Here is a 12,453-nt window from a genome sequence, read left to right on the forward strand (position 1 = left end):
GACAAACAGGGGACACTGACAAGCAGGGGAAACTGACGACAAACAGGGGAAACTGATGACAAACAGGGGACACTGATGACAAACAGGTGAAGCTGACGACAAACAGGGGAAACTGACGACAAACAGGGGACACTGACAAGCAGGGGAAACTGACGACAAACAGGGGAAACTGATGACAAACAGGGGAAACTGATGACAAACAGGTGAAGCTGACGACAAACAGGGGACACTGAAGACAAGCAGGGGAAACTGACGACAAACAGGGGAAACTGATGACAAGCCTGGGAAACTGACGACAAGCAGGGGAAACTGACGACAAACAGGGGAAAGTGACGACAAGCAGGGGACACTGATGACAAACAGGGGAAACTGATGACAAGCAGGGAAAATTGACGACAAACAGGGGAAACTGATGACAAACAGGGGAAACTGACGACAAACAGGGGACACTGACGACAAACAGGGGACACTGACAAGCAGGGGAAACTGACGACAAACAGGGGAAACTGACGACAAACAGGGGAAACTGATGACAAACAGGTGAAGCTGACGACAAACAGGGGACACTGAAGACAAGCAGGGGAAACTGACGACAAACAGGGGAAACTGATGACAAACAGGGGTAACTGACGACAAACAGGGGAAAATGTGAACATTCACCTTAATCTCCGTTGCACGATTCTCAGAGAGACCCTTTGGGACTTACACTTATCACGAAAACAAAGAAAGTGTATCATTGTAGTGAATGGGGATTCGTCAAGGAGGTCCGAACCCTTTGAAATATTTACATATACCTGCCTGTGATTTAGCCACCAAAATTGATGGTTGCAATGCAAATATTTAAATAGGGATTCAAAGCTAAGGATTGTCGAAATTGTTTGTTACGGTCAAACCGTTGGTTCATCAAATATAATAACGTATTTGCTGGCGACCCTCAAGGCCCGGTTAACTTCCTCACGTTGGTTACATTGTGCAAAGCCAATTTATCGTGACAATAGCTGTGTTATGAATGGTACAATGCTCGCTTCAAGTCACACTGAACGATGCTCAGAAACACAGAATAGAAACCGAAAAATGCTGACAGTTATAAAACCGCACCGCTTAACATAAGCATAAAATAATAAAGATTTCTATGTTATGCCTTTGTCTACAACTGAGATGAATTGTGCACCTAATCAACCTACATTCTCAGTTACGGTTTGCATGTGCGTGCGATTGTGCGTGCGTGCGTGCTTGCTTGCTCGTGTACATAATATTAACTGAGAATTAATATTAACTCATTCAGGTGTAGAGTACTTACTTAACATATTATTCATAATTGATGGTGGGGTAGCCTTGTGGTTAAAGCTTTCGCTCGCCACGCCGAAAATCCTGTTCGATTCCCCACATGGGTACAATGTGTGAAGCCCATTTCTGGAGCCCCCCGCCGTGTTGTTGCTGAAATATTGCTAAAAGCGTCGAAAACACTCACTCACTCACTATCATTGATAAGCTATATCTAATAACTATAACACACCAAACCCTTAATCGATTCGAGACTCTGGACACAAGACACTGATCCATCAAGAATTATTTATCATCAGTTGGATCGTAAACAGGCTAGCGTTATCTTATTTCTATATTCTTGGCCGGCGGGGTAGCCCAGTGGTTAAAGCATTCGTTCGTACAGCCGAAGACCCGGGTTCGATTCCACACATGGGTACAATGTGTTGAGCCCATTTCTGGTGTCCCCCGCCGTGATATTGCTGGAATATTTGCTAAAGGGGGCCTAAAACTACACTCATTCACTCACTTTTTCAATATTCTAAAGTTTCATTTTGTCGAAAACTGCGGACTAACTGACGGGACAATCAAAGGTTCAATCAACCCTTTCATTACCTAGTTTCTAAGACCAGCAGGTATCACGGAGCAGCCCTCCCACAGTGACCACACGAAGCGTATCGACAAGCAAGCTGAACGACACAACGCCACGTATTGAGCGCGCTGTGACCAGCCATCAAACTCGCATTAATCAAAGCAACTAACAAGCGGAGAAAGCTTGATCACCACCGATGTTGTGTCGCTCTTGACGGGCGCTCCGAATGGGGAATGCAATCTGTCCAGAGCTATATCGAATTTAGAAGCTGTGGTCGCTATTTTGGCAAGGCATGAGATTGATCACTCTCTCTATGTACTCATAATTAAACCAACGGCACACACAGATCCATGATAAAGTGGTTCATTTATATCTTATACCTCATGTAGACCCCTCAGCTTGTCATTTGTAGGCACAATGTTTGACATATTTGTTTCACACAACGTGATAATTATATGTTTGTTTGTTGCTAAAATTCCGCCCTCAGCAAAATTGCAGCTCCTAAAATTTGTTTATGTGGCAAAACCTTGAGATAGAGAGCCAGAAGGTGGCCCACTTGCAATTTAACTGCTTCTACTGCTGCTACTACTACTACTGCTGCTACTGCTGCTGCTGCTACTACTACTACTACTGCTACTACTGATGCTGCTACTACTACTACTACTACTACTACTATTGCTACTGCTACTACTGCTGCTGCTGCTGCTACTGGTACTACTACTGTTATTACTACTGCTGCTACTGCTACTACTACTGCTGCTGCTGCTACTACTACTGCTGCTGCTGCTGCTACTACTGCTGCTGCTGCTACTACTACTGATGCTACTACTACTGCTGCTGCTACTGCTGCTACTGCTACTACTACTACTGCTGCTGCTGCTGCTACTACTGCTGCTACTGCTACTACTACTACTACAGCTACTACTGCTGCTACTGCTACTACTACTACTGCTGTTGCTGGTGCCACTACTGCTACCACTACTGCTGCTGCTACTACTACTGCTGCTTCTTCTTCTACTACTACTACTACTGCTGCTGCTACTGCTACTACTACTGCTGCTGCTGCTACTACTACTACTACTGCTGCTGCTACTACTACTGCTGTTGCTGCTACTGCTACTACTACTGCTACTGCTACTACTACTACTGCTGCTGCTACTACTACTACTGCTGCTGCTACTGCTACTACTACTGCTGTTGCTGCTACTGCTACTACTACTGCTGCTGCTACTACTACTACTGCTGCTGCTACTGCTGCTGCTGCTGCTGCTACTACTACTACTACTGCTGTTGCTACTACTACTACTATTACTTCTACTACTATTGCTGCTACTGCTACTACTACTACTACTGCTGCTGCTACTACTGCTACTGCTACTACTGCTGCTACTACTACTACTACTGCTGCTACTACTACTACTACTGCTGCTACTGCTACTACTATTACTATCACTTCTACAATTACTAGTACTACTACGACAACGACCATGACTACTGTTCCCACTACAACTATTACTTCTTCTACTACTTCCGCTACTCATACTACCATAGCAGCTACTACAACTATCACATCTGCTACTACTAACACAGCTACTACTATTACAACCACAACGGCAACTTCTACTTCTACCGCTACTACTACTTCTACTACTACTACTACTACTACTACAACTTTTTCACACATTGTACCCATATCGGGAATCGAGCCGGGTCTCCAGTGTGAGTGAGTATAGTTTTACGCCGCTTTTAGCAATATTCCAGCAATATCTCGGCGGGGGTCACCAGAAATGGGCTTCACTTATTGTACCCATGTCGGGAATCGAACCCGGGTCTTCGGCGTGACGAGCGAACGATTTAACCACTAGGCTACCCGACCGCCCTCCAAGGAATGAGATCTCTTGGGAGGGAAAGACAACATCGGCATCAATGTTCCCCAAATTTGTACATACAATAAAACAACAAAACAACAATGAGTCAACAAGCACACGATGAGGAGCGCTCAAGCATCGATGTGATAACCTCCTGCCCTAAGGGTTGACGCTAAGATAAATTCTGGAAAGAAAATTATCAATCAAATATAATGAAATTGTTGCCTGTTAAAGCAACAATCGGTAGCCAACTTTGTCGAACTGTGGAAACTTGGTATATGCAAAAGGGAATTTAACACAATGCCGACACCATTACAGAACCAGACCTAATCAGGATTAGAAATTAACCACTTAATCACTCAACAAATGTTGAACGGAACACAAGACAATAACCTTATAAGCTTCAAAAACTACATTTACAACGTCTACATTGTGTGTCAGTATATATTGTGTGTTCAAGTTTTAGTCTTTCAAGGCAAAAGATACTCCTTCACTTTCCCATCAACACCGACAAATAGGTGTCTCTCATTGTAAAGATGCAATGCAGTGAGAGAAGCCAGTCCATCCTCTGGCACAAGAACATCCTTGACATACTGCCCAGACTCTGTCAGCTGTATCACCCTGTTGGCTTCACCGTCTGCCAGGAGGATGTCTCCAGTTCGGGTAGTCTTCACAGCGACTGGTTTGATGAATGCGCCGTCCTCAGCGGGGCTCTGGTCCCACAATAAATCACCCTGTTGTGTCATGCTTACAAGAGACTTCCTCTTCCAGTTGGCTAGGAGGATGTTTCCATTACTGGTAACACACAACCTATAATATCCACCTTTGTCACGTTCGAATGGAGACGGGAAGGTTTTGACTATATTTATTTCCTTCTCCTTCCTATCCAGGATATCAACGGTACCAGTGTCATACCTGCAACCTACTAGCGTGGAAGGAGTTAACACACGTAGGCCTACGTAACGGTACATGCTTTCGATTTCAGAGAGGCAAAGGAGGTCAGGTGTGACAGCCAGTATTAATATTCTATGGGTTTCAGGGGCAGACACCATCACTTGGTTGTGCTCCAGCTGTGTCAAATCATAAGGCATGGCCACACCATATTCGCTATGACACGATTCGTTATTCTTGGTGTAGAAGGATTTCACAGATCTATTGAGACAGTCGGATACAACAATTGTCTTGATTCCTTCCACATCGAGGACGATGATATCAAATGCGTAGCCAGTCTGTCTGAAGTCTTTCTTTAAGGCAACATTAGTGGTACTTAGAAGCGTAGGACGACACGAGCGGTCATGTAAATCCTGGAATGTAAGATCCAGCCGACCAAATGAAAGGTCATCAAAAACCTTCTTGACATTTTCAGAGTCTTGTGAGACGGAGACATCGTGTATAAGACGCACAACCTTGTCTTCATCCTCTTTCTGTCCTGACAGAAGCTTTTGATGAGCAGGGTATAGTTCCATCCAGTCGTTGTTGTCGAGCATCTTCTTGAGAACAAGATTGTTTTGATTGATCGATTGGATGTCTGTTTCATTTTGCCTCACATCATCAGATAGCAGCCCAAACTGCTTCTCAGAGACTCCCTCAAGTCCGTCCATTAACTGTTTCTCTTTCTGTCTGAACTGACTGATGATTGCATTGCTGACACATCGTATTTCTGATTGAATGCGTGTTCTTGTCTTCCTTGACTCGGCAATGCTTGCCTTTATTCTCTGTATATTTTGATGTTTCATTTGGATTGTTCTGGAGATTGATTTTCTCTTTTCGGATAAATCAAGATCTGATTTCGTGGACTGAGTGCTGACACCATCTTTGCATGTTGCTTGTTCTTCTTCTGAATCTGGGCAACATTCCCTGCTTTGACCTTGGTATGGTTCCTGTGACTTCTTCGTTTTCACTACGTTTGATCCTCCAGTATTTCCACAACTTCTTTTTTCCCCCGATCGTGTCGTAGGCATCGTGTTGACGTGTGAAGAGACACAATCACTGCTTAATGTACAGTAACGTTATGTCACCTCACTAAGGTGTGTCAGCTTGACTGGTAGCAGGACAGTTAACCTGTAAATGACAAAAACAGATGTTAAAGGTGTATTGTTGTAGGCGTGAGTGAGGCGTCTTATAGACCTGTAGTTATAGAAGGGTGTCTATAATAGTTTGCTGTCATATCTTCTTACACGACAACTGCTGTTACTGAATGTGTACAGTCTACGGAGACACACATCTACTCACTATGCAGAGTTGTATCCCTTATTCACTCGTTCGCTTTTTACAGTTCATTATATTTACGGTAGAGAAGCACAGGTAGATAATAATCGCCATATATTTCCTACCTGAATTACAATGTCTGGTGCGGACTGCTGCGTTTGATTTGAGGTGCCGTATTGTCGTCATACGTTTGTCCATACAAACATTAGATACTTTCTACACATGATTAGTGTCCTTGTGACCTTAACCACATGACAGTCATATGAACAACTCCATTGTGAAAAGATGGCCTTTGCACTTGTTTGCACAATTATCAAACCTATCAGTTTGTCTGTGATACGCCTCTTCACCCGCGTTGATGTCATGTGCCTTATTTTCCCTAGTTTGTGCTACATTTTGCTGTAAGAGACCGGCCGTTTGATATCCACACCACCCCGTCCCACCCATCCCCACCCCACCCCACCCCACCCCGCCCCACCACACACTATCCATCCCACCACACCACACCCTACCTATCCCGACCAACACACCCCACCCCCGAGTGTCAAATAGCAGAATAGGTCGCAAGTGTATCAAGCTTGTAATTCATAACATATTAACATACATGTCGGTATCTGTGACTTGACTGTTTCGTTGTTACCGCGTCCTGGTGGGCTCATGCTAAAGCATTCAATCGAATTCTTACAGCTGGAGTAGTAAGCCTGCAGCGTTAACAATAATCCAGTTGTACAACAGATTGGGTATTTATTCATAAATATGAGACAAACACACACACACACACACACACACACACACACACACACACACACACACACACACACACACACACACACACACACACACGCACACACACACGCACACACACACGCACACACACACACACACGACGTGTATGTACGTCTATAAGTGCAACAATCTTGGACGCGCCGTTAACCCCCATTTCACCTCACCACCTATGCATTGATATGCCCTTGAGTCTCTGTGAGAAGAAACACCTCCCTCCTGTTGTTCCACCCTAACAGAAGTGTGTCCCCTGTGTTGATCCCACTCGGCTCGTCACAGTGGGCGCAACCCTGCTGGGGTCGTGCTTCCAAACCACGTCACCCTCGGGTGTTTCTCAAAGTCCGTTGGTTAGGGGGATGGAGTTATATGGGAGATAGATAGGTAGGTAGGACATAATTAATAACTTTCTTAACAGCATTTTATTTTTCGGTATTTGATTGATCAAAGAAGTCTTTTCAAGACATTCTTTGAAACCAGATCAACTACAGCGAAACTACATGATCTCCATTTATTTCGGCATATCGCTTAAATCGATGTAGTTTCAGGACAACGCCAGAATTACTTCTACTAATCATTATATATATATGGATGTACCAGCTTGTTTCGAATCGTTATTTTTTCATGTATTTGTGTGGTCTCTACGGGATTTCAATGTACTCACTAAACCAAATAAATAAACACTTAGCAGAACTAGTACACATCTCTGAGGATGACACACACTGCCTTTATTTGTTGGGTGTTGACATAAATCATGCCAGTGCAGCGGGTCTTGAACACCTATGCCATGGTATTGGTGTAGGCTTTATGCCTAATATCGCTCAAGGGAATGCATCCAAGTTTTTTATGTCTATGCTTGCACCCATGAAACACGACCAGTAGCCTTCGTCAATAATATGAAGGTTGTGACATGTGTGCAGGATGAAGTAGGTATCATTGCTTCATCCTGCCTTCATCTTCTGCTCGGTGAAGGCAAACTCTTTGATATCATCTCCGTCACACACGAATAAATGCCCACGTTTATCAAGACTAAGTCCAGATGGGTTGTGAACCCCTTGATCCGGCGTAAGGACATCTCTGACAAACTCCCCCGTATCTGTGAGCAGGACCACCTTCCTGACGCTGTTTAACGAGCCGGACACAAGGATGTCCCCTGTGCTGGTCTGGATGATCCCATCTGGATTCTCTACGGATGGCATACACCTGCTGGGGTCGTGTTTCCACACCAGATCACCCTCGGGTGTCATGCAAAACACAGAGTTCGCTTTTCCGTCTGAGACAACGATGTTGCCGTTGTTGTTCACGAAGAGGTACGCAGAGTATTGGATGAGGGAATTGCTTATTGATCTCATTACGTTGCCATCCATATCAATAATGTCAACACAGTAGCCAGTCCCGTATTGTCCACCTCCTGCTACTAAAGTTGTAGGGCTGAGAACGGCAACACTGTAGTATCGCCCACATGGGATGGTTGAGAGCAGCGTCAGCTCAGGGGTCACTTCTACAATGACAAGCTGGGCAATCTTCGGTAGAGCTATTATCACCCTGTTCTCCTTTAGATGTGTTATCCCGTGTGGGTAATGCTCCAGTGGAAGAACGCTAAAGCAAGGACCGTTGTTTCCTGTGTAGAAAGATATCAGTTGGTGGTTTCTACTATCGGTGACGACAACTATATCCATTCCATCAATATCGAGAACAGTAACATCTTGTGCAAGTATTGCATGGGCTTTCTCATCCAAAGATGTGCAGTTGATCGTGTTGACCAACGTTGGTGTATATAAGGGGTTATCGCGATACGTGAAATCTACCTTCGCCAGCTGCAGGTTGTCAACGGCTTTGTCAACTTTCTCCGAGTCCTGATTGAATGTGATTGTGTTTATTGGACGTATAACGTCCGCGTTACTCATCCCTTCCTTAAAATCCATTACTTCTGCCAGAAAACTCTGATACTTAGCCTTATCGCCATCGTGCACAGCTTTGTTGATGAAGTCAGATTGCTGTTTGCAAATGTGCAACTCAGCTTCTTCTTTCAACAAGTCAGCATTCAGCTGCTGGAGCTGCTTCTCCGTCACTTCCTCCAACTCTGTCATCATCTTCTCCTCCTTATGTTTAATCCTATCCACGGCATTCGCGACAATTACAGCAATGCTATCTTGGTTGGATTCTTTACGTTCACGGGCCTCCGTGATGACTCTCTGTTGACGTTGCACGTAAGTTGACCGTTCATCTACTCGCTTGGACAATGTCCCCACTTGGTCCTGCAGGACATCCTTGAGTTCTGACGTCGTCGGTTGGGTCGTAGCAACGCCGGCATTGGATTGTTGATACTGCTCACTTGTTCCTGTTTTATCAACACTTGGCGATTTGGGATTCCTTCTGATTCGACCCGTCTTCACTTCAACCCCCGTAGCTGGGTCACTGAGGATAAGGTCACGTTTTCGACTGGAACGAGTTTGAGGCATCTTTGAACTGTTGAGTAAAAATACACTACTCAACGAAATCAGCGATGAAAATATTGCAATACGTTATTTCAGATTAATGGTGTAGTCAGATTGGTCTACAACACCATCGACTGTTGCACGGCCAAGATAACACATAGGTCATGCAGCGTTCAAAGGTCACTTTGTGGAGCGACATACATAACTGTGTAGAAGTAGGTTAGCCCACGCCACTGCATTGTTAGCGACGTTCATGTACGCAACACCTGTATAGAGAAACAGCGGCTGGACGTATTTGTGTCTGTGTTTCCCGTCTCCCGACCTTCCTCAGTGAAATAACATAAAGCTTTCTTATCCCAATTTCTTCCGTCGTGTGAAACTGCAATAGCAAAAAATACTCCTACCATTTCCCACTTTAAAAAAAGACAGGTCATCTTTTTCCAGCTAGTGTTATTAAAAAATCGTTTCCGAAGTAAAGTTACTCGATTTGCATCATAAATAAATTGAACGACTAATACCAAGTTTTCTCAATATTGATATGTCAACAAAGAGTTAATGTTTTGTGATAAAACAGTATTTATCTATTTATATATATGAATATATATTTGTTGCCATCCCGCCCTCTTAATCGTTGAGGTTGGAGATGAGAAACACACACAAAAAATATGGATGACCTTAATGGTATCGACTGAGAGTACATGGTTTCGCAAGTAGCCAACGTAACGATGGTGTCCTTACCTGTATGGTTGGTGTATGTCAGAAAGGAATGTATTCTGCGCAGTGTGCTCGCAGTATTCAGATCCTCTACAGACGAAGTTGTCTGTCGCACTGTTTCAGCAAGAGCAGGTCGGGCTGTAACCTAATTCAAAACGAAACGCCCGTCACTGATAAAATGATATGTCGTATCTTGTACCAAGCAAGGCAGGATTGTGATGCAAGACTCACCGGCAGATTACGGGTGCAACATAACATTTTTATTGTATATTGACGCTTACGTAAAATACTCATATGTTACAATATGTTATCCCCTAAATTATGTTGAAATCATCGCAAAACATACACCAACAAATAGCCACGAGTATCAATAATAACAATACCGTTGAATAATTAAAAACAAAATAATGAAGTGCTTTGCAAAATTGCAAGGCCACTTTTATGCATCAGCGCATTGGCAACGATCGTTTAAATAAGAACTAATGCCAGTGCGTCGAAAGTATGACGATATGTTTTGTATATTTTGGAATTTAATGTTAAACATTACGGATATCCACTAAGACATTAATACCAAGATTACATTATACAATTCTTCAGTCTTCACCGTGTCTTAAGATATAGTCACTTTACATTTTTCTACATATTGTTGTTGATACTAACGTCTTCAGTATTTTCGCAAAAAGTGACGGGATAGAATGAATTCTTGGGTGAACCATGTGAGTCTTTTACGACCGCTTAGAGCAGTTTACTCTTCATTCAAATGCTGTAACGCTCAGTCAATGTGTCTTTGAAACCTAAATGGAAGTCCAAACATAAGTATCAGATAAAACACCTATTGTAGTTACTCGTGTCAAGGTCAAAGACTATGACAGACAACACCCCGTTAAAGGCTACTCGGGGTATACTAATTACAGCAACTCTCACACATGATACTGTCGGTATCTGAGTTGTCGCTCAGTGTTAAATAGAGAACAGAAAAATAGAGTAGCCTCCCTTACTACTTAAAAGTGTTTAAAGAGAACGTTTGTAATTCGCGGGACCTGGAAGTGAGTGAGTGAGCGAGTGAGCTGGGCTTAGACACCGCTTTGAACAGTATTTAAGTTGTATCAGGGCAAGTCAACTTGATGGAGTTTACCAACGAGAAGGGGTATGGTGCCGACAAACCAAGAAGCATAATCAGGGCTAATCTGGGATTCGAACCAAGGATGGATCGTAGGTTTTTGGCACTCCTAACTGACTCAACTAGGCAGAGCGAATTGCGACGCCTTCGACGACAGGGCCTCCAGTGTGAATGGACATTGGTTTTAGTCACTCAAAGCAACATTACAGTAATATCACACAGGGTACAGCGACGGCAACAACGGCGATTACAGCGATGCATTTCTCCACATAAAAAATCGAATTCCCTCCCTCATACCAATGTCTATCCCGTGTGCACATTTCTTGCAGCACCTCATGGAAATATATTTTATCGAAATGCATGACAGTTTTATTACCTCAATTCTAAAGAAGATACATGCATATCGGCGGGTTTATGATTTCATCTCCCCGAGGGTTGTAAGTTTGTAGCCTACTATGGACATTTGAGACTAAACATAAAATCAAAATCCATTGTCTTTTAAAAAACGATAATCAGTGTTATGTCCGACTGCCTCTGTGGTCCAGAGCATCGGCGTCTGGCTCGATCTCCGGCCGCATCATACCAAAAGAAGTTTAACGTTGTTTTTTGTTGTTACACTGCCTGTCACTTGGCATTAAGGGGCTAAAACAAGAACTGGTCGATTCTTTATATTTTCCTTTAATAATTCTATTCATGCGAAATTTGAAAGACAGATTTTTTTCCTTAAACATTTTCTTGTCCGCACCTATATTTTCCGGTCCTTAAGTCCCAGTTCTACAAAGCGATCGTAGCGCTAAGGTGATCATTACTTCTTGATCCATACTTTAACATGGACAGTCGTAGTGTTAAGATCACTTTGTAGAACAGGTCCCTGGTCCTATAGGAATTAGCTTTTAAGCACGTTTAGTCAAAGAAATCAGACCAATAAACCTAACATCCTTTAAGCCAGGATGACCTGGCCTCCAGTAAAACACGATGTCTGACCTCCTTAGCACCGTGATGGTCTGGCCTCCATTAAACCACGATGGCCTTACACCCTTAAAAACCACTGTGGTCTGACCTCCATTCAGGATGGGACTACCTCAAATTTCCAAACACAGCGGGTTTATCTCCATTCTACCACGACAAGAGGGTTTCAAAGCGGTGCGCTCTTGCAAGGCGTTACTACAAAGGGTATAAAACTCACCGAAAACATTCCGAAAAGGGGTCACGGGTAGTAATAAATGTAACAGATATTGCTACATTTCAACATTAAAATACCCAAAGTTTTGACTAAATCAAAATAGGTGTTCAAAACACAGAGGTTTTCTAAAAGAATTGGACAAATAACCCTCCAAACTGAGTATATATGTTTTAATTTCATCGGAACTTTTTATGCACTGTTTGGACTCGAAACAGCTTGATAAGTCATTTCTTGGAAATCAAATATGCCATCTAGCATTGTAGGATTATTTAAGAAAAGCTGAACGA

General features: G+C 43.3%; 2 protein-coding genes across 2 annotated transcripts; both read right to left on the bottom strand.

Annotated features, from left to right (window-relative positions):
- Positions 1 to 4,193: 4,193 nt before the first annotated feature.
- On the bottom strand, positions 4,194 to 5,684 carry LOC139467451 (uncharacterized). The gene has a single exon (XM_071249005.1). The coding sequence runs from the start codon at positions 5,682 to 5,684 to the stop codon at positions 4,194 to 4,196; it is 1,491 nt and encodes a 496-aa protein (XP_071105106.1).
- Positions 5,685 to 7,129: 1,445 nt separating this feature from the next.
- Positions 7,130 to 9,964, bottom strand: LOC139468709 (uncharacterized). Its single transcript, XM_071250830.1, has 2 exons — positions 9,888 to 9,964; positions 7,130 to 9,180 (listed from the first exon to the last, which is right to left on the bottom strand). The coding sequence occupies exon 2, from the start codon at positions 9,171 to 9,173 to the stop codon at positions 7,653 to 7,655; it is 1,521 nt and encodes a 506-aa protein (XP_071106931.1). The 5' UTR covers positions 9,174 to 9,180; positions 9,888 to 9,964; the 3' UTR covers positions 7,130 to 7,652.
- Between the last annotated feature and the right edge of the window lie 2,489 nt (positions 9,965 to 12,453).

The sequence above is a fragment of the Haliotis cracherodii genome, unplaced genomic scaffold (genome assembly GCF_022045235.1).
Source record: "Haliotis cracherodii isolate W230 unplaced genomic scaffold, xgHalCrac1.p SCAF_2, whole genome shotgun sequence".
NCBI lineage: Eukaryota > Metazoa > Mollusca > Gastropoda > Lepetellida > Haliotidae > Haliotis > Haliotis cracherodii.

Bases quoted from the DNA above. Each gene is read 5' to 3' on its own strand.
- LOC139467451 (XM_071249005.1), bottom strand. From the start codon at position 5,684: ATGCCTACGACACGATCGGGGGAAAAAAGAAGTTGTGGAAATACTGGA.
- LOC139468709 (XM_071250830.1), bottom strand. From the start codon at position 9,173: ATGCCTCAAACTCGTTCCAGTCGAAAACGTGACCTTATCCTCAGTGAC.